This window comes from Sitophilus oryzae, unplaced genomic scaffold (genome assembly GCF_002938485.1).
Source record: "Sitophilus oryzae breed Bouriz unplaced genomic scaffold, Soryzae_2.0 scaffold_1440_pilon_pilon, whole genome shotgun sequence".
In the NCBI taxonomy this organism is placed as follows: Eukaryota; Metazoa; Arthropoda; class Insecta; order Coleoptera; family Curculionidae; genus Sitophilus; species Sitophilus oryzae.
Window position 1 is genome coordinate 1,566,166 of NW_022146105.1, and position 22,160 is coordinate 1,588,325.

At 32.7% G+C, this 22,160-nt stretch overlaps 1 protein-coding gene across 1 annotated transcript; it reads right to left on the reverse strand.

Annotated features, from left to right (window-relative positions):
* Positions 1-47: 47 nt before the first annotated feature.
* Positions 48-14,823, reverse strand: LOC115876707 (solute carrier organic anion transporter family member 74D). The gene is made up of 9 exons (XM_030892594.1): positions 14,493-14,823; positions 6,716-7,095; positions 5,665-5,978; positions 5,324-5,607; positions 4,665-4,949; positions 4,441-4,605; positions 3,221-3,413; positions 2,630-3,162; positions 48-1,601 (listed from the first exon to the last, which is right to left on the reverse strand). Exons 2-9 carry the CDS (start codon positions 7,019-7,021, stop codon positions 1,453-1,455), a joined length of 2,229 nt encoding a protein of 742 aa, XP_030748454.1. The 5' UTR covers positions 7,022-7,095; positions 14,493-14,823; the 3' UTR covers positions 48-1,452.
* Between the last annotated feature and the right edge of the window lie 7,337 nt (positions 14,824-22,160).

Sequence of the window (22,160 nt, forward strand, 5' to 3'; positions counted from 1 at the left end):
TATCACCCTATACCCGATTTTAAGGTAGGTACAATGAACACCACAAAAATACATAAAAAATTTATTGGTCTATTGATTTAAACTAACACAAAGAATACAGAGAAAAACAAAAATAGTTCTAGAAGTCCATATAAAAGTATAAACTGTTGAGCACCATATATTATAATAGAAGTGAGGTATTTTTAATATTTTTTTCGTAAAACTAAAATGTACATGGCACGTTGATTATTCTGTTGGGTGAGTGTATTTTTAATATTTAACTGAAAAATGGTAACTAAAAGTTGAAGGACATTAAAATAACACTTAAGAATTTGTGTTGTTCTAATTTTAGAAGTGTATGCAACTGCAAAAATTAAGATATTACAAGTTATATACAAAATATCTTTATTTCTGGAAAATTTATGGTGTAATAGTAAGTAATAATAAAATGAAATTTATTTAATTACTTTTCTTATTTACTTTTAACATAAAAGAGTACAACACGTTTATTTTTTTAATTTCATTTTTTCTCTAAAAGTTACAAAAGATAATATATTAAAATAGTCTCTTTCATGTATCAGTTATTGACAATTTTAATAAGATTTTGATCTTTTTGTATACACAAGTTTTTACATCAACATTATTATATAAAATCAACTTACATCAGAATAGAGTAGTAATGTATAATGTATAAAAATGCTGGACATAGCAACATATTTAAATATCACAGTTTATATATTGGATGCAATAGTTATATTTAAACAATAGTTTAGGGTTTCCCTTATTGGAATTAAAAATTGCAGTATTACAGACTCATTAAAAATATAACATGTATAATAGACGAAACAGAGGTTAGGCCTTAATAGAATATAATTTCTCTAACAACTTAATTCTAACGAATATACAGTATTTAGTATATCTGCTTTTTGAATACTTACCATTAATTCTAGTTTCAAGCAGATTACTTACTTAGTGATCAAGCCTCGAATAACAAACGCAGGATTACTTTCCCTTAGGTTATAAATTAACTTTATAATAATTTACTAATATAATTAAAATAATATATAGAAAATTTTACTTTGAAACAGCCATACAAAATGTGATGTATGTATGTAGGTAGAGGGTCGATTCACTAAACATTTATAATTAAGTCAACAAAATTTACTAAAATTATGCTATGTCCAATAATATTAACATCTCAACTAAGATTGCAAATGCATTTTTGCTATAAAATTTTTAATAAAAATGCAACAGTTCATTGCGACTAGGAATACCCCCCCTCCCCCTATAAGATTAAATATTACACATAGTTAATCGATTTTTTAGCTACCATATGTCTAAAAATCATTCTTTGCACGAAACAAAAGGCTCTAATATCTTCAGTAACTAGAATAAAACAAAAACAAGCCTTTTCACTTTAAGAAATTGCAAAACTTAGTATTTCGGTGGACCCTCTTCCACCACAGCCGTTTGCTAGTCTGTCTCTCCTTTTATTTTAATGGCAATTGTAGCTAGCTCCTCCTCAAACTCCTCTTCGTCTTCTACGATGTGGAACTTTCCCACTTTGTACCAAACAATCAAATCCACGAAAAAAGCACAAAGCAGAAATGCGCCAGTTATTCCTAAACAGAAAAAAATAAGATTAAACGGGGTGTTTCTAAGAGAAATATTCCCGATCGCTATAGTTCTTTAACCCTATAGAAGTAAAGCTCTATCTTAATTTGGAAGGTATGTGTCAAACTTAAGTAAGATTTAGGAATCGTGAAAATGCAATTTCATGGGCAATTCTATATTTAACAAGGCTGTTATGCCGTAGATATAAAAACCTTTTTTTAGTAAATGTAAACCTTGTTTTAATGAGTAGAAGTATAAATATATAAATTAAATTTGGCCTTTGTGAAAGCGTTAACTATTTCCCTGCCTGTAATATTCTTTAAAACTTCAATTATTCGAATCCGAATGATAATACGCGAGCCATAACGAATTCAGTATGTAAATAAGTTTAAACTATTCCTAATATACAAGGCATTGGATTGCAAAAATGATTTTAATGTAGGTGGAAACAGGTGTTTGTTTCTCCGCTACAAGAAGCAGTCAAAAGTGTCGAAACGGTGACTGTTGGGCGACAGTGCAATACATTTAATAACATTCAGTCATCAAAGTTGAATTTGTATAATTTGTATAATATACGACATTATTAAACTGAAATGACCAATTTCAGCCCCAACGAGTTGTGTAAAATTTCATCTCAGTCAAGTTTAATTTCAGTTCACGATGAAACGAATTATTTTGAAATGCTAATAACACAAAAATATCTAGTCGAAATTGTTATACAATAAACAAAAGTTGCTTAATCATGCTTCCTTGAAATATCGCTGCTTTTGGGAGGTATCGCGATTACTGTTCCAACCACACGTTAACGTTATTCAAACTGAATTCATAAACTCGTAAGTGGAAGTTGAATTCAGCTTGTTCGCTGTTATTGAGGATCAACATTGTTGCATTTATAAACCATTTAGGGTTTGGGTTTGTCAACATTTTCAAGCTTTGGACTTGAGCATCTCTTGAAAAAAGTCGGAGATTCTTTTAGTTTCAATTCAACTTATGAATTTATAAATCCAGATTTGGTAGGTGAACGTTAGGAACCTACCGTGATAAAACATCCTAAATGTGTCGGAGTCATATAGACCACAAGCCCCTTTTTCCCCACAAGCCATTTCCCATATAAGACACGCCGAATCAACCACAGTTGCATAAATAATTGGACATGGCACATTTCCAAAGAGCCCTATGGCGAACTGGATGACACCCATCGCCATTGCTTTGTCTCTGGGGTCCACGCACCGTAGAATCAACAACATAGACCCCACCTCTGACGTGGAGTGGATAAAAACGAAAATACTAAACAACACCATGTACGAAATGAAGTTATCACATTCGTTTTCGCAATATCCAATTGTGGCGTTCCCAAAAGATGTCTGATTATCAAACGTTCGGTCCGGCATGTCCAGACACAAACAATTTGAATATTCTATTATCTTGCCGTCTTTTTCAGTGTAGTTTTGACAACCCGCGTGACAGGGCGATAAATAAGTTTTCTTGTCCTGTCCGCAAATCGGTTGAAACTTGTCCTCGTTGCAGTGGCAGCCTTTATAACAAGTGTTTATGTCGTTTAGATCTAACCTGGAATAAATAAAATGTTTTAGAATAAGGAAAAGCTCGTTTAAAATTAATGTAGTACCCGTGATCTGGTTTTACAATAACCAAATCGTTCATAGGGCATCCGATAAACATAAGTATTCCCATTCCGATTGCATAGACGATGGAAGTAAATGCTATCCAACCAGCGGCTTGTCTGGCATTCAGTTGGACTTTTCCAATTATTAAACCACTTATCACTATGCCAATCCCCATGACCAATATTCCGCCGACACCTGCAAGGTCAATTAATACATCAATACAAAAAAAATATACATATACATATGTACGTACAGGGTGGCCCATTAGTGCGAGGGAGTTTAATATCGTCGTCGTTGTCGAAGATATTAAAAAAAAATTATACAGATGTTGCATGATTTATAAAGGGGCATATCATAAAAATATTTTGTTTTATACAGGATGTCACAAAAAAAGTTATGATTAAGTTTTTTTTAATTGCATCCCCCATTTTTCAGTAGATAATTGGATTCAGCATAATTCTGCATATAGTACATTATTTTTATTTGAAGCATTATGCGGTGTTGCTATTCTATTTCTGACTTACTAAAACTTTCGTTAAAAACACGACTATATTCGAAAAGTGATTAGAAACTGGAGTGAATTTAACTTATCTGGTATTTTATATTTTACCGTTGAACCCCCTATATTATGTAATATAATACAGTGAATATCTGCAAAACCGGTAAAAATTTAGGAATACTTTAAATACAAAATATGTTCTATGATATTATTTAAGTCTGCATCTAAACGAAAAATAATATACAGGGTGTTGCATTTAAAAAATAGAGATGTAGCATTTTAAATATTTCGATTTTAGTAACTCCATAATATATATAGGATAATGATGTAAGTTTTAGTAAATAGGAAATATAAAAGCAACACCGCATAGTGCCTCAAATAAAAATAGTATACTATATGCAGAATTTTATGCTGAATCCAATTATCTACAGAAAATAATAAAACTTTATCAGAACTTATTGTGTGGCACCCTGTATATAACAAAATATTTTTAGAATAAGCACCATTATTAACCACGCAACATCTGTAGAAAACTTTTTTTCTATCTTTGACAACAACGATGATATTGGACTTCCTCACACTAATGGGCCACCCTGTATATCATATATTTATGTCAAGAGTCTGTTAAGATTAGAGACACTTTGCATTTGAGAATGGTTCGTGCAAACTACGGTATTGCAATAAATTAATTTTATTTTGGCTTTTCACGTAATATTTACAGACCTGAAATCATATTGGCAGTAGGCGTTGGCAACCTAAATTGAGATTCTAGATACTTCGGTAAAAAAGTGTATAATCCGGCAATCGGCAGTATGTGTAATATCGTGCTGGCAGTTCGATACATAAGTATATCGTTTTTCAATAATCGTTTTACAGTCTTTGGAAAATCTGAAAGAAAGAAGACATTAGAAAAAGATACCGTGTTTTACAAATCTAAATTAACGTACCTCTTATACTAGGGTTTTGTTTCTTATCGTTAAGCATATTATTTTTGCTAGGCCTTCTCAAAGGCTTAATATGAGGTAGTCGTTTTGGAAAGGCATACATTCCTATGGCGCCTAACACTAAAAGTCCTGAGATTATGAGTAATCCAGCCCACCATGCTCCTATCCACCTTGGATCCGATGAATCGATTTTAGGATCGACAGATAAATCGGCATAAACGCTTGTACATAACGATCCAAGAATAAAACCAAACGCTGGGCCACAAATCCTGACAGCTGCTGTTACAGCTAAGAGAGAAAATATTTCAAAAACTTTTAGCAAATAAGATTTTTTTTTCAAAGTTGTTATGTAGGTTCTAATGAAAACAATTAGAAATAATAGACAGGAAGAATATAGTCACACATAAGTTGTACTGTTCTTAAATGAAATATTGATCTTTCACCGGTCATTATACGACTTTTTTTGCAAGGTGTAAAAATTGAAACTGTAAAAATTGCCAAAATTGAACAGTTAAAAACGAGGCACCGTTAGTTTATTGATTTTTAAAGTTAGCAAGTCGGTTTTATGTAAAAATATGAGGTAATTTTTTCAATTGTTATTTCGAATAGAATCTTTCTAATATAAATCAAATACTGGGAAGATTTTCCTGTTGGTGACTTACCATAATATAACGGCGATTCCTTGCTTGTGACGTTATCGTCTATGAACGGTATTCCAAGCGTAGCCACAGCCGTTTGTCCCATTCCGACACCGAGAAGGCTAATAAAAAATATAGCCAAAACGATGTTCCTCACGCTGGGTTGGATTTGATGTCCTGGATCAACATCTTCGTAACACGACTGGATTATGTTAGGCGACAAATTGTCGTTTAGGAGATCTGAGGAATTCAATAAGCTTCTAGATGTTTCTCGAATGTTGGCATCAGTGTTACAAACATGAGGCTCTCTAAAAAATAAATCAAAAGTCCATTTTCAAATATAAAGCTATTTCTCAGTTCTGTACCTGATAATTCCACTGAGCCCGTGGGCTTTGATCAACTGCTTCCCGTATATAAAATGAGGTAGGGAACATGTAAATGAACCAGCAGCAAAGAGTATCATTCCCAACGCTATCCATTTCGGTCTATGGCCCTGGCCACCATAATAAGTCAAAAGCAAGCACGATCCTATTTGTCCGATTTCTGTAGCACTCATTATGATGCCAGTTATCTTCGACTGAATTTGAAACAATTTCTCTATGGTTGTGATCACGCTTACGAAATATGTATGATACAACCCTTGGAGTACCCATGCCATGCAGAAGAACACCAAAAATCCCTAGGAAGAAAAATGTTGATATCAATAAATTGTTTTTTCTAGAATAGTATAAAATGTTTATATTTAAAATAAGTTGACAAATTAAGATCAATCAATATTTTTTCTGACAGTTAATGACGAAAGAATTGCTCAGAGACACATCGAGAAAAATCCTCGAAGCAGGCAAGATGCTTCCCTATTTCATTATGAGGCTAAAGACAATTAAAGAGTGATGATGCAATCAACACCTTGACAATTACCTCTCCAGTCTCCGCATCTTGAGTCCCACTCAACAACACTACACACATCTAGGATGGATGACACCATGTAACAGAACATCCTAGAGGTCTAGATTGGGACTAGATTTACTTTTGATATATCTACTTGTGAAAACCAACCAAATTAGATTGAACAAAAAGATGCTGTCTGTGTCTATGGAGAAATACCAAACATAGGGCTTCTGATGTATTACAGAATCTGCACTAAGACTTGCTCTCTAAGTGATATGTATATGGATTGTGAGCAGAATTCCAATGACGTAGCTCAATATTTAACGTTAAAATTATGAGTTGTTGATATGGACACGAAAAAAGAAAGTATAGTGAGTATTTTGCAACTTATTTTCTGGAATAACATAATCTACTATCTGTAAGAGTGATTTGGATACATCTACATCTACTGCAATGCCTATGCAACAAATGATCTACATCTCCAAAGCAGTAAACGTAGATCTTTGGTTGTATGGTATATTACTATACTTGTTTTGAAACGAATATGCTCATCCAGCCAGGTGATATAGGACCCCATCCACATCTGGTGTCGCTTTCGTCATCGCTGTCGTCTGCGCTGAGCGTAGTGACGTCACCGTTCGACCTGTGATTCTGTGATATGTGATGGTTGGCATCGTCGTTGTGATCTATAGAAGCTGATAAGGAAGTTTGTTCGCACGTGGGGTTATTGTTGTCTTTAGAGCCGTTTTGGAGCGGACACATCTCCTCCAGTGATTTTCTGTTGTTGTTGCTGCTTACTTTTGCCATCTCTCTGTCATACTTGTTCTCGGGCATAGGCGTAGTTTACCTCCGGCGTGTTTTCGGCGGTCATGTGATTCGTTTTTCTTCAAAGGACAAACTCGGAATTTCTGTAAAGGAATTGAAGAGTTTACACGACTATTTGTACGTGTGTGAAATAATGGACTGTGGAGTTAATTCTGGACAAATATCAATATATGTTCGATGCGTTAATAAAGAATTTAAAAAACAATTAATAATAATAACGATGATTATTTTTCTTTCGGTCGAATAGCATCTATTTATGCCAAATGTCAAAGTTGTTGCGTAATTGCAACTGTAGAAACGTAAAAATCCATCGTTAAATAAGCAAATTTAATAAAATAAGTCGCTTATTTTTATGGCTAAATACCTAATAGATAAAACGTTTGTGAATGGGGTCACAGCTGAGAAATTAACATATAAATGACTGCTGTTATACCGACTTGGCTAAAACTACTTCCACCCTACGAATTTCATAGGTACAAGTCAATAAGTATAAAAATCAACCATTATCACTCAAATAATTTGCTGTGTTAAAAAAAGTAATAAAATTTACAAAATAGTTGTTTCTACGGCAGAAAACAGTAGTATTGCTCTTTTATATATATGGAGGTTAGTATTTTGCCGAATGCTGGCACTTACGCACTTAAAATCTCATAAAAAAGATAATATTAAATTCTTACCCATAATTACGGCTTTTCGGCCTAACACAGTATCGTATATATTGCAAAATAATTTTTTTAAATTATATTTCGGGGTTATTGACTTCAAAAACCAACTATCGTCATAAAGTTGGTTTAAACGCAATTTTCCTCTATTTGTTTTGAATTTATTATTTATTTACTTAATTATTAATGTTAGTCTCTTTTATGTTCTGAACCTTATCTCTGCCGTTAATGTTTCTAAAACATTACTATTGTTATTAACGAACATGATTACAAAAAAAGACATCTGGTATTCTATTCAAATTATTTTTAAGCGTTTGAATATGCAAAATTATACAGAGCGACCCGTTTTAAAAAGAAGAAAGTTTGGAATTTCCCATGAAAGTAAACGTTGTCGCTTAGTACTGGCTTAATTGCTACCTATAAAGAACTAAAAACGATAACAATTTATCAAAATTTTTTTCGCTTTTAGATGTTAACTTTGTAGTAAATGTCCATGTAAAATTCGAAATGTACATGTAAAAGTTCTGCAGCTTGGACTTAGTTGATAACAGACTCTCTTATCGTTGTTCTTAACAATATAGGTCATTCAGAATACTGACTTTTAGATTATACTTTTAAACAAGTTATTCGTTCAAATAAAATTTTACAAAAATCAACCGGACCAAATAAAATATTATGAAATGAACAAAATTCTTACAGCTTTAGTGTATACTAATAAATAATATTGTCTTGCCTTTAGCTGTGTATTTTTTTCTAATTTCAAAAAATCGAAAGTAAAAAAAAAATTTAAAGTAAAAAGAAAATTGTTTTGCTTGTCGTAAAGGGGGGAACCAAGCTCCACTCCCACGGTTTCTGGGTTTCTGGGCCTACCCTTCATCAGGTGGGCTGTCCAAGGGCTGGTTCTCACCGATACGGCAAGCAAAACCCTTTCTATATCACAGACGATGTAGTAAAGTGTCGGTGAGATATTAGTGCATCTCCCGTCAAAAGATGGTAAAGAGCGTTTTCGGTGAGAACCAGCCCCTGGACAGCCCACCTGATGAAGGGTAGGCCCAGAAACCGGTTGTGGGAGTGGAGAGCTTGGTTCCCCCCTTTACGACAAGCAAAACAATTTTCTTTTTACTTTAAATTTTTTTTTACTTTCGATTTTTCGAAATTAGAAAAAATACATAGCTAAAGGCAAGACAATATTATTTATTAATAAAATATTATTTGGCATACCTACACCAGTGTAGTTTATTGATAATAATTTTGAACCATTTATAATTTAGAAAAATTGAAAAATGTTCTAATCACTGTGTATATTGGAAATAGCTAAGGCACCAAGTTACTGGAAATGCTTATTCTTGTTCTTGCATATCATTTTTAACTGTATTTATATTGAAATAATGGCAATATAGGTAGTATAGGTGTACATCGTACGTGTTCAAAATACAAAATGCTCAATTCTTCGTGTGTTGGTACTGTTACAACACTTACATGCGTAAAATATTTTAAAAATGTATAAACCAGGAAGCTTGAGCGAACAGTGGTTAGCATTAGGTATTTTCTTTTACTAGGATATTGATCTGGACAATACAAGGGCATTTTTTTTTTCTTTTTATATATTTAGCTTTTTTTCTATTAAAATGCCAACTAAACTAAATATTAACGTCTATTGATATCAAACTAGCTTCAATTTTATACAGAAAGTTGAATATAATCAAAACATGTTGATAAATTTGACTTTTTAAAATACCTACAGACCTTGAAGTTGACTAAAAATGAATTTAACTATAGACTGTTGCATCAATATGCAATTTTTCGAGAAAAAAAATACATTCGTTTATGTAAAATGTTTTTTTCCTTAGATTTGACGGGTATACATAGGAAAACATTTAAAATTTAAAGTAGGGCATCACCGGATTCATACCATTTCTACTTGTCTCTTAAACATGTCCTTACGTAATAAACCTTGCGGATAAAATGACAATTCTATGTACATAATTATTGTATTTCAATATATTCCTGTTTTTTAATATTCGAAAGGAAAATATTTAGACTTGATGGCTTATAAGAGATCGTCTATATTTCTCAGCTGTTTGTCCATTGTAGCCGAAATACGGACCTGTGTCATTGATTTTCCCCAATAGAATGGGGATTTCATAATGGTGTTAATAAAATTTCATAGAAAATTTCCAAAAATGTAAAATTAGCTGACTATTTATATATTAGAGATAAAAGTTAATAATGAAAAAAAAATAATGAAGGCACTGAAGGAATATAAGGATGAGAAAAAAATTCGTGAATGTATTTATATTAATAGTGTTTAGAAGACCATGTTGGGAAAGCAATTTATAGACTCTAGCCACAATAACAGACTTTCTGACCTTGGATTTGACGGTATTTGGTAACCAAATTTAAATAAATCGTATTTTATTAGAAAACGACACAAAGAATATTAAAATCAAGAGTCGCTGTATACGTGATGCGATACAAGGTGTGATTTATATTTTTATACAAAAAAAAATTCATTTGCTCATACTGTGTTATTTTACTGTAAATATTTTTTTCCAAAAAGTAATCTTTTACAAACAAGAGCCAAGGTAATTGCCCGGTGAAAACTATAGAGAGCAATTATTCAGTTAAAACAATGCCATGCGGCTATATATCTTATTAAAGATGTTAGTACAAGAAAGTGAAATGAAATTACTTCATCTTTGAAGTCGTAAACGATGGCAGTGCCTTTCTTTTTCATCAACGGACATAGGTTTTCTTTTTAAATGTTGCGAATCAATGGAAATATAAATATTAAATTGAAGAGAAATATTTTTTATTTGGCTAACTTGCCAACAGGTACAGTAATCCATTTGTTTGTCCTCATAAAAAATCTACGTGAAAGTTATTTTGAAAAATCAAATAAACACATACAAATACCCACCTATTGCTTTTAAAATACAGGGTGGTACGAATTGTATTCGGGAAACTTCGGCAGCATATTCCGCAGATAAAATCGAGTCCTAAAATGCTTCGTTTCTGAAATACAGGGTATAAAATCATTTTTATTTCTGTTTTTCTAAATCATTTCTGAACTATAGTCGATTTGGATGGAAATTTATGTCTGGGAGCAGGGGCGGATGCAGGAATTTATTTTAGGGGGGCCCAAATAAAAAAATTATGTAGAATATGCTTTTTAGGCCATTTTTAACCCAAAAGGCTAATATTTAACCCAATTTACAGATTTTATGGGGGGCCCGGGCCCCATGGGCCCCCCCCTCTGTATCCGCTACTGTCTGGGAGTTTTTTGACATGAGAAATTCAATATTAGTACGACTCCTACTTATAGGGGGCGCCACCTACATGTTTCTTAACTGTTTTGAAGAGTAATTGTTAACTTTAAAGAGTAACTTTTTGTTCGTACCTGTATAAAACTACCAAGTGAAAAATTATATATTTTTGTAATTTTTTACGTAACAAAGGTATCTTGGTAAAAATGGCTACAAGCAACCGTTCCCAAGATATTAGGAATGGAAATAGTCAATACATGTCATTATTGTCGAAAAATAATCATGTTGGCCATGATAAATTTTATATTTTTTTAAGTAATCATAAATTTTTGTAGAAAAAATTATGATATAAGTGTTCTTTGACACAGTGAACCTTTAACACAAAAACATTTCAAATTTATTATTTCAGTCTAATAACTATCTAGTCAACATGTTTGCCATTTTCATGTCAAAAATATCCAATTTTGATCGAAATATCCGACATTAGTACAGAAATAAGGTACATTCAGGCTGAGAGCGTCGAGCGTCTAGCGTCGCGTTTGCGTCGCGTCCGCGTGTCGAAATGGAATCAATTCACTTAACTTAAATTAGACCGTTCAGGCAGACAGCGTCGCGTTTGGCGTTGCGCTAGCGTCCGCTTAGCGTCGGGGTTCGAGTTCAATGAGGCGGACGCGACGCTCGACGCTCTCAGCGTGAATGTACCTTAATAGAAAAAACCACTAAATAAAAAAAATGCGCCCTGTATCTCCGTAACGAAACATTTTAGAACATAAGTTTATATGAACCTTTTTACTTATTTTTATCTGTAGAATAAATTGCCGAAATTTCCGGAATACATTTCGGACCACCCTGTATACAAGGGAAATTAACCAAAAAAAAAACGATAGTGCTGTGCCGTAATGTTTTAAAGTAATATATGAATAATTAAATTTATTATGCTTTTTTAAATTCTCTAAATATTTTTTTTGCAGGAATGTAGCTATTTTTACTTCTTTACGACATAAATAAATATCCGAATGATGATTTAGTTTATAAGGATTAAAATAGATCGTCGAACCAAGTCAATTTCAAAGTTAATATGTTATAATCAACTTGGTTCATGACGACTGTACGGTACCTAAAATAATATATCTTTGGTAAATATAACTATCAAGAAATGTCACATTGGCACACCAAACAAACTCCATTTGCTCGCTCTCTAACTCAAACTAAGGAATTGAATTAATTGATAAAATTCAACTTACCATCCACTATATAAACAATTTCAGCTTTATTATTGAGTGAAAAATAAGGTTTCTGACCTAGGACAAGATAAATTGCGCTAGAGTACGAAAAAACTGGATAATTATAATTTTATTATTTGCTTAATGATAATATTGTCGCTGTTTACTGATAAAAAAAATATGTCGTCATATTAACATAATATAGAATAGTCAAATAATAACTGAAACAGAATTCTTATGGAAAAAAGGTCCATAGACTACCAAAATTAATTAATTTCCAATAATTTTCGGAATTTTCTGTTTCTATTTCATTCTTAATTCATTCAGAATATTCAGAAGGAAAGTATTTGTCCGAAAAAGAATGTCTGCATTATAGCATGTACGCACATATTTTTAAAAATCAGTCAGTGCATCAAAACGTGATAAGATAAAAAAATAAATATAGATAGAAGAATAATAAATCGTATGTGCACGCGCATATGGATTGTGCATTTAAACCCACATGGTATTAAATTGGTGTCAAAAATGTCACTATTAATAAATCTGTTGTTTTTTCCTCGGCCCAATATTTGGAACGCACAAATGAAAAAAGAAAAATGTAATTGTAGTTAATAATAAATTTAAAGAAAAGTAGAACAAAAAAATAATTGGTCGCTTTGCGCGCGCATTGGTTTAGCGTGTTGCGCAGTTGCCAGATTTACCATTTAACATTTGGCCTTTAACTCTACAAGTGGAATTACGACATTTTTTAATCTTAGATTAATTCCACTTTTGATGCTGCGTGTGCTAGCGTAACCTAGAAAAATTCCATAGGCCGAAATTAACTCGAAATAAATAAACAACGATTTTTCATAATATTTTTCCTGATACTCTTACTTTTTTTCTCATAAAAATGATACAGTGCTACAGCGCATTTGCTATAATAAATGACATATATCGTCTTATCAAGCTTGTGTACAAACACATCGCTTTTATTATTATTAATTCAAAGCAAACTGATTGAATTTAAAAATATGGTCACACGTGGAACGAAAAAATACTAAATGTATTTTTAAAAAGTTCATGAGGTGTTAACAAAAATTTGGGTTAAAGCAATAATTAAGAGACTTTTAAGTCCATATTAATCGTTATATTATTAAAATGCTGACTTTACAAAATTATGAAATAGGGTTAATGTGAAACTGATAAAAAAAAATCAGTATTAGATTTCGGTGAAAGTAAAATTGGGATTTGATGGCTTTTAAACGTCTACAAGACGATACTAAAATAAGTAAATAATAAATGACTTCAGAGAATACGCAAATACTCATGTCTTTGATAAAAAAAAAACATTTTATTACTGCAGCTGTATTACAGCAGAATCAAATTTAATCAAGAATATTAAGTTATACGAAAATATAACAAGTTTATATAGATATAGTGGTACTAAAATGGATCAAGATAATTGGATTTGATGCTAGAATCTATAGGGAATGGCATAAAATGTATAAGTATTCAATAATAACGAAAAAAACTGGGTCTAGATCTAGATTAAATATCAACAAGAATATAGAGTATAATATCAACTTTGTGCAGGGAATTTAATATTCTTGGTGTATATGAGTAAGATATGAACATATTGAATTAAAGTTGTGGTTGTTTTCATGGTTTAATGTTATAAAAACCTCAAAACATTCAAAATTTGAAATAAAAATATATTTGATTCAATAAAGACGGACAAGTAGAAATAATTGCCTTATTTGTACATAAATATTAACAAAGTTAGTATTCTTAAATTATTTTTGGGAGGTTTAGCTACAAATTAGGTTGGAATTTTTGAAAATTACAGAAATGAAAAATGTTTTAATGATGATATATGATGTTTTAGTGTATTGGGTTTGGTTTGTGTATTTTTTCTTCATTTTTATTAAAACGATGTAATAAAACAAATAAGAGAGCCAATGAATAAATAGTAGGTATACCAAATATGATTTTTTATGTCTAGAGATAAAGTAAAAAAACTATGTTAGATGAAAATGTCAAGAGAAAATAGGTATAATAAACCCTTATCGATTTTGCAGGGCGTTAGTTTGATTTCAGTGCGATATGTTGGGAAAATGAACGTGAAGGGAATACGGGCAAGAGCCGACAACGCCGCGTACGCATCATGCCCGCTACTGTGTCGCGAGTTCTCTTAAGACACACCAAGCGAAAGTGGAAAAACGAAATTAAATATAACCAGCTCTTACACGAGAGATGATGATTCGTTTTCGTTAGGCCGAGTCAAGCAAGTTTCCTTTCTTTTACGCTGCCATTGAAAACCCACGAAAATACTGTGAAAATGTCTCACCTAAACATCACTCTGCCGGCTCGGATCGGCTATGTAAACATTACACTGTTTGACGGAAAGGGATTATTGAGCCGAACTGTCAAAATTTTTCGGGCCTGTATCGTAGTAAAATAAAAGGAGAAAAAAAGAGAGCCGGCAGCCTTGAAGGTGACAGTGTCTGTCGAACCAAGATGAAAACAAAACGTTGCTGCAATGACGACACACCACAGGCAGGCCACGTTCCAGAGTCGAGCGCGATACACCGACGACGGCAGGCGATTGAAAGCGACTACTAAAAGTGGCTGCGGCCGGCTGTCTCTGACGAAGCCAGACTGAGACTGGGCCCCGGTTGAACCGACCTGCTCAGGCCCGGCCCCAGCCTCGATGGGGCTTCACCCTGCCTGCGCGCCTTTTTCATCTCCACACCACCGCTTTGACCACAAGAAGAAATTTCTCGCTTCAATTTTGATTCGACATATCGCGGCTACCTTGTAATCACAAATAAACATAATTAGCCGGACCGTCCAGTCCCATTACTTATTTCAATACTGAGATATCAATAATAAGCATAAATGATAGATGTACACATATTTGCGCATGAAACCAAACAAACAGCGTTTGATAACGCTGTACGTAGAAAATGGATATAAATCATCACAGCTATCTATTCTAACATTAGTTACTTCACCCTCCCTTGCATACTTCCTATTTAACTGGTACCAATATGCACCGTTTTCTAATGTTGTAGTGCCATCTTCTATTAGAACATCTCCCTGTGAAATTTTGATGGTCCATCTTTTACCATCATTCTCTTTAGATAACATGCCCGATACCATTTGAGGGATTTTTTTTATAGATCATGTCTGTTGCCTTGGTCTTCTCAGCTATCTATTCTAACATTAGTTACCTCACCCTTCCTTGCATAATTCCTTTTTGACTTGTACAAATATGCACGGTTTTCTAATTTTGTAGTGTCATCTTCTATTAGAACATCTCCCTGTGAAATTTTGATGGTTCATCTTTTACCATCATTTTCTTTAGATAACCTGCCCATTACCATTTGAAGGATTTCTTTTTATAGATCATGTCTGTTTCTTGGGTATTCTCAGCTATCTATTCTAACATTAGTTACCTCACCCTTCCTTGCATAATTCCTTTTGACTTGTACAAATATGCACCGTTTTCTAATTTTGTAGTGTCATCTTCTATTAGAACATCTCCCTGTGAAATTTTGATGGTTCATCTTTTACCATCATTTTCTTTAGATAACCTGCCCATTACCATTTGAAGGATTTCTTTTTTAGATCATGTCTGTTTCTTGGGTATTCTCAGCTATCTACTCTAACATTAGTTACCTCACCCTTCCTTGCATAATTCCTTTTTGACTTGTACAAATATGCACCGTTTTCTAATTTTGTAGTGTCATCTTCTCATTAGAACATCTCCCTGTGAAATTTTGATGGTTCATCTTTTACCATCATTTTCTTTAGATAACCTGCCCATTACCATTTGAAGAATTTGCTTTTATAGATCATGTCTGTTTCTTGGGCATTCTCAGCTATCTATTCTAACATTAGTTACCTCACCCTTCCCTGTGCATAATTCCTTTTTTGACTTGTACAAATATGCACCGTTTTCTAATTTTTTAGTGTACATCTTCTATTAGAACATCTCCCTGTGAAATTTTGATGGTTCATCTTTTTACCATCATTTCTTTAGATAACCTGCCATTACCATTTGAAGAATTTCTTTTATAGATCATGTCTGTTTCTTGGGTATTCTCAGCTATCTATTCTAACATTAGTTACCTCACCCTTCCTTGCATAATTCCTTTTTTTGACTTGTACAAATATGCACCGTTTTTCTAATTTTGTAGTGTCATCTTCTATTAGAACATCTCCCCTGAAATTTTTGATGGTTCATCTTTTTACCATCATTTTCTTTAGATAACCTGCCCATTACCATTTTTTGAAGGATTTCTTTTATAGATCATGTCTGTTTCTTGGGTATTCTCAGCTATCTATTCTAACATTAGTTACCTCACCCTTCCTTGCATAATTCCCTTTTGACTTGTACAAATATGCACCGTTTTCTAATTTTGTAGTGTCATCTTCTATTAGAACATCTCCCTGTGAAATTTTGATGGTTCATCTTTTACCATCATTTTCTTTAGATAACCTGCCCATTACCATTTGAAGGATTTCTTTTTATAGATCATGTCTGTTTCTTGGGTATTCTCAGCTATCTATTCTAACATTAGTTACCTCACCCTTCCTTGCATAATTCCTTTTTGACTTGTACAAATATGCACCGTTTTCTAATTTTGTAGTGTCATCTTCTATTAGAACATCTCCCTGTGAAATTTTGATGGTTCATCTTTTACCATCATTTTCTTTAGATAACCTGCCCATTACCATTTGAAGGATTTCTTTTTATAGATCATGTCTGTTTCTTGGGTATTCTCAGCTATCTATTCTAACATTAGTTACCTCACCCTTCCTTGCATAATTCCCTTTTGACTTGTACAAATATGCACCGTTTTCTAATTTTGTAGTGTCATCTTCTATTAGAACATCTCCCTGTGAAATTTTGATGGTTCATCTTTTACCATCATTTTCTTTAGATAACCTACCCATTACCATTTGAAGGATTTCTTTTTATAGATCATGTCTGTTACCTGGGTCTTCTCAGCTATCTATTCTAACATTAGTTACCTCACCCTTCCTTGTATAATTCCTCCTTGACTTGCACCAATATGCACCGTTTTCTATTGTTGTATGTATGTACCATTTTCTATTAGAACATCTCCCTGTGAAATTTTGATGGTCCATCTTTTACCATCATTCTCTTTAGATAACATGCCCGATACCATTTGAGGGATTTTTTTTATAGATCATGTCTGTTGCCTTGGTCTTCTCAGCTATCTATTCTAACATTAGTTACCTCACCCTTCCTTGTATAATTCCTCCTTGACTTGCACCAATATGCACCGTTTTCTATTGTTGTATGTATGTACCATTTTCTATTAGAACATCTCCCTGTGAAATTTTGATGGTCCATCTTTTACCATCATTCTCTTTAGATAACATGCCCGATACCATTTGAGGGATTTTTTTTATAGATCATGTCTGTTGCCTTGGTATTCTCAGCTATCTATTCTAACATTAGTTACCTCACCCTTCCTTGCATAATTCCTTTTTGACTTGTACAAATATGCACCGTTTTCTAATTTTGTAGTGTCATCTTCTATTAGAACATCTCCCTGTGAAATTTTGATGGTTTATCTTTTACCATCATTTTCTTTAGATAACCTACCCATTACCATTTGAAGGATTTCTTTTTATAGATCATGTCTGTTACCTGGGTCTTCTCAGCTATCTATTCTAACATTAGTTACCTCACCCTTCCTTGTATAATTCCTCCTTGACTTGCACCAATATGCACCGTTTTCTATTGTTGTATGTATGTACCATTTTCTATTAGAACATCTCCCTGTGAAATTTTGATGGTCCATCTTTTACAATCATTCTCTTTAGATAACCTGGCCATTACCATTTGAGGGATTTTTTTTATAGATCATGTCTGTTACTTGGGTCTTCTCTCTTCTCCACTCTGTCCTCTTCTGGTCCCTACTTGTTATTCCAAACATACCTTGCTCCATCAGCCTTTGTGCTATCTGGAGTTACAGTGTCCGGCTTTCATAGCCGTATATCATGGGTTCCACTCTGGACTACGATGGAAGACGATGGAATTCTATCTATATCTATCATCTTCCGCTTCCTTCTTGGTGATGTCTGGAGTTTCAATATCCAGCTTCACATCAGCCGTATGTCATGACTGGTGGTATGAACTGATCGAAGATTCTTTTCTTTAGATGGAGTTCCCTTATATATGAAAATGATGGAATTCTAACTATATCTTATCCACTCTATCATCTTCGAACCATTGTGTTATTCCAAGCATATATCGTTTCATTGGTGTTGGTGCTACTGCTACCTGAAGTTATTATGTTCAACTCAAAGAGAGGATCAGCTCCATTTTTTTCACTGTATTTCATTTTCTATTGGACATTGTTTAGATTTTATCTTTGTACATTGACACCTACTTATGAAAATTTTCCATTACCAGTCTGTAATGCCTGGGAAATTGGCCATATGGAGTGGCACAGTTGAGGAAGAACACCTCAAGACAAAAAACTTAGAAGCTTCTAAATCTTAACAGAAATGACTTATATCCTTACTGGTTGCATTCACTGATGAAGTGGCTATTGTAAAATTATTCTGTAAACTGTGCTATTGTCAAATAGTTAATGATGGTGAATCTAACATGGAACATGGATCAAACATAAGATCGATTTGATAGATTTTCATTGGAAATCATTCAAAAACCGATCCTTCCAGTTGTTTATCCTACTGTTTTTACTTAGATAGGATAAAAAAATGATTAATTATTTTACTAAATATTTGCAGACATATTTTATAAAAATGCCAGCCATAGCAAAACAGCCACAGAAAATCACTTTCTTTTATGGCCAAATGAAAATTTTAGGCAGTATATTTTTCTGTTTATTATTTAAAATAATCTATTAGCATATTTGTTTCTTTCTTAAAATATCAATCACAAATATTTTGTATCAAAGATAAAAATAAATAATTAGCATTGGCTGGACTAAAAATAAAATTCATGTTTATTATAATTTTTTCGAGAAAATATTTTAATGAGCAGATTATCGATGTATTTCTATGCCACCATTTTTTCACCGTGATATAAAAAAGTCGCTGTGGTACGTTCTTATTTTGGTACGATCATCGTCTTGAAAGCACCTATAGACTTTCTCTTGTCTTTCTTTGTAACGTGCAAAAATTTGGTATTCAGCTCGGCGGGCCAAAGCATACACGAAAGATCCTCATCGAACTTTTGTTACCACTCACGCTTCTTGAATTTAATTATTATCTATGTTACTTCAAGACAAATCGGACGCGCCGGCCCTCCGACCAGATTTGACATCATGCGATTTTTGTTTTAATATTTTTAACATATACGCAACATTTATCGAATTTTTACATAAACATTTTAAAATCTTAAAAGATTTATTTTTAGTTCCAGTAGTAAGATTATTCTTGAAAGTTATTATTTTTGGATTTTGTATATTTTTGTAAGTAAAAGTGATTTGAATTATCGCCTCTCTCTCTCTCACTGTTCCAATCTTCTCATATTTTAAGATTTATTATTTACTACTAAGACATACAATTTATAATTAAAAGTGCGATCATTTAAGTCATTCTGTTCTAACGATTCCCAATACTTTTTCTTTTTTATGTAAGGCGATTATTTTTTACACACGCACAATTTCGATATATTAGTTTTCTCTGATGAACTAAAATCGGGTTAAACTAGCTATTAAAAATTCAATTCTAGTATCGTAAGCTTTCTCAACAGTCAATGATTTTCGCAAACTGAAATTGCTAACTTTGACACCACCTTCTATAAAAGTTATTTAACTAAAATCGCATGAAGAATAATTTTTAGACTAATTTCAATCACAAAAATGTGTAATTAGATCATTTTTGAAAATGATGTTGATATTTCTGTAACAGAAACACTGTAACAGAAAACTAATACCCGATTTAGTCATAGGTAATATATTTTTTAATCTAGATCGTAAATAAATAACTAGAAGAATTCTATTATTATATTTTTTGTTACATAGTAAGGTAATCCTCAGGGGCTCACATCTTGTGAGTACGGGCGGAGCAACCCCGAGATACCCTAGCTGGATACTCACTTTGTTTCAACTTGTCTTGGGTGAGATCCCTTCATCTCTTTTATTTTTTTCTTTTATGATGAATAGTATTATCTAATCGTTTCGCTAGACTCTAAATCTCACTAGATTTTCAGTTTCTCTATAACTCTTTAAGGCACACTAGGAGCCTGAAAAATTCACCAAGAAAGAGTATAACGTAAAACAGTCCATAGTTTAACATTCGCTAATATTTACAGCAGACTTCATTAGCAAAGGTGATAAATTAGATTGGATGATAAACCATTGACCAAGAACTATACGAAAAGTTCAGTCTCCTAGTTATTAGAATTTAGGAAAAGATACAACTGCAACATTAGCTGTGAATAGGTAGCATCACAAAATCCACCTCAAGAAAATATAACTATCAGTACAAAATAAAAATTAAAAAACATATTAGTTAAATAATTGAAATTGGAAGTCATGGAAGAGCTCTGGTAAATTCGGGGAACCAAATTTAGCCACCCTTCTGTGGAAAAGACAACCACCCCCAAACCTTTTATATCCCTTATATTTGTGAACAATCATATGAAGAACAACCATCAGAGTTTTTTAGTAGTTACCCAATAAAAGAAACGTTGAATCTGGTATTAAGATACTGGGTATGTATTTTTTTTTGTTCTTTGTTTATTTCAGGGAATATTTAGGGGTTAACCGAAAAATGAAAATATTTTTTTTTATCTAATTGGCCACTGAATTCAAAATCAACAAAGATGAATTTCCAATCCTATAAGAGCATGAATATTAATGCTTAAACGTAAATTTAGAAGAAAACTCGGAATATTTTCCTGAAACCTTGGTGATATCATTATTCATGACTTTGATGAAATTCACTGGTGCGTTGCTTTCGACCAGAAGGTTAAAGAAAATATATTCAACGATATACATATTTGAAATGAAGAAATTGCCAAAAATCCGTAACATTATATTTATTTATCGCCCTATGTAATTCTTATGAACGTCCACATAGGATTTTACTACATCTATTCCCATCGTGTCGGGCTAGATGAGAAAGCAATTTAATAAACTGGTTAAGATCATCTCAGAAAATTATTTATCATCCTCACGCTACACCAAGCCATTACAATGTAACAGGAATATAAAAAGAATAGGAAAATAAATCGAGAAAAAAAACTGAGTCTCTCTCTGTAAAAGGCCAGGACCTACCGCAATATATTTTCATAGAAACTGAAAGTTAATCATGTGTTTTGAAAAGAAAATAGATATGCCTCTCTCAAATCAATGCCAAAACATCTGCGTTTTTTACATTTGGCTAATATTTTTCTATTTCTATTTTTGATTGATTATTTATATTCATGTACCCGTTAATTATTTTTTCCGATCTTGCTTTTAAGTTTTTCTTAGTGGCACGATAGATATTATCATATTATTTAATATAGCGCGTAGATGTGAATGGCTATGGTTCCTAATAATTTTGACCTTTACGTTTTGTCTATAACAGAACCGCTTCAAAATAAAATCGGCTTGTATACAGGCAACAATTTTAATTACTGCGTTTTAAAAAAATATACTTATATGTAACCGAGCAGGACGCAGGCAAAATATTTGTCTTTTCTTCGAATAAATTTCTCAGAAAAATGTTTAAAATTCAGTCGCTTACCAAGTCATCCAAAAAATCTACATGATTCAGATTCGTTATGCAAAATGTCTGAATGGGTCTCTTCACTGTTATTCACAGCACTAAACAAGTTATAAATTTTCGGAATATAATTGTTTATAATTCAAGTTTCGTTTCTAAGATTGTTTTTTTATTCATGTATACTTCCCGGCAAAATTTTTGGAGAGCGATTTCATAAATCTACCACTCTCATTCGATATATTCGAGCAACTATAATTTCTGAGACAGCAAGCATGGTTTCCTGCCTAAC

What these genes read in the sequence shown, in the direction of transcription:
- LOC115876707 (XM_030892594.1), bottom strand. Translation starts at nt 7,021, where the DNA reads ATGCCCGAGAACAAGTATGACAGAGAGATGGCAAAAGTAAGCAGCAAC. An exon ending in GCATATTCGTTTCAAAACAA is followed by an intron (nt 5,979 to 6,715) that starts GTATAGTAATAT and finishes TTTTCTTCCTAG; the next exon opens with GGATTTTTGGTGTTCTTCTG. An exon ending in ATTTAGGATGTTTTATCACG is followed by an intron (nt 1,602 to 2,629) that starts GTAGGTTCCTAA and finishes TTTTCTGTTTAG; the next exon opens with GAATAACTGGCGCATTTCTG.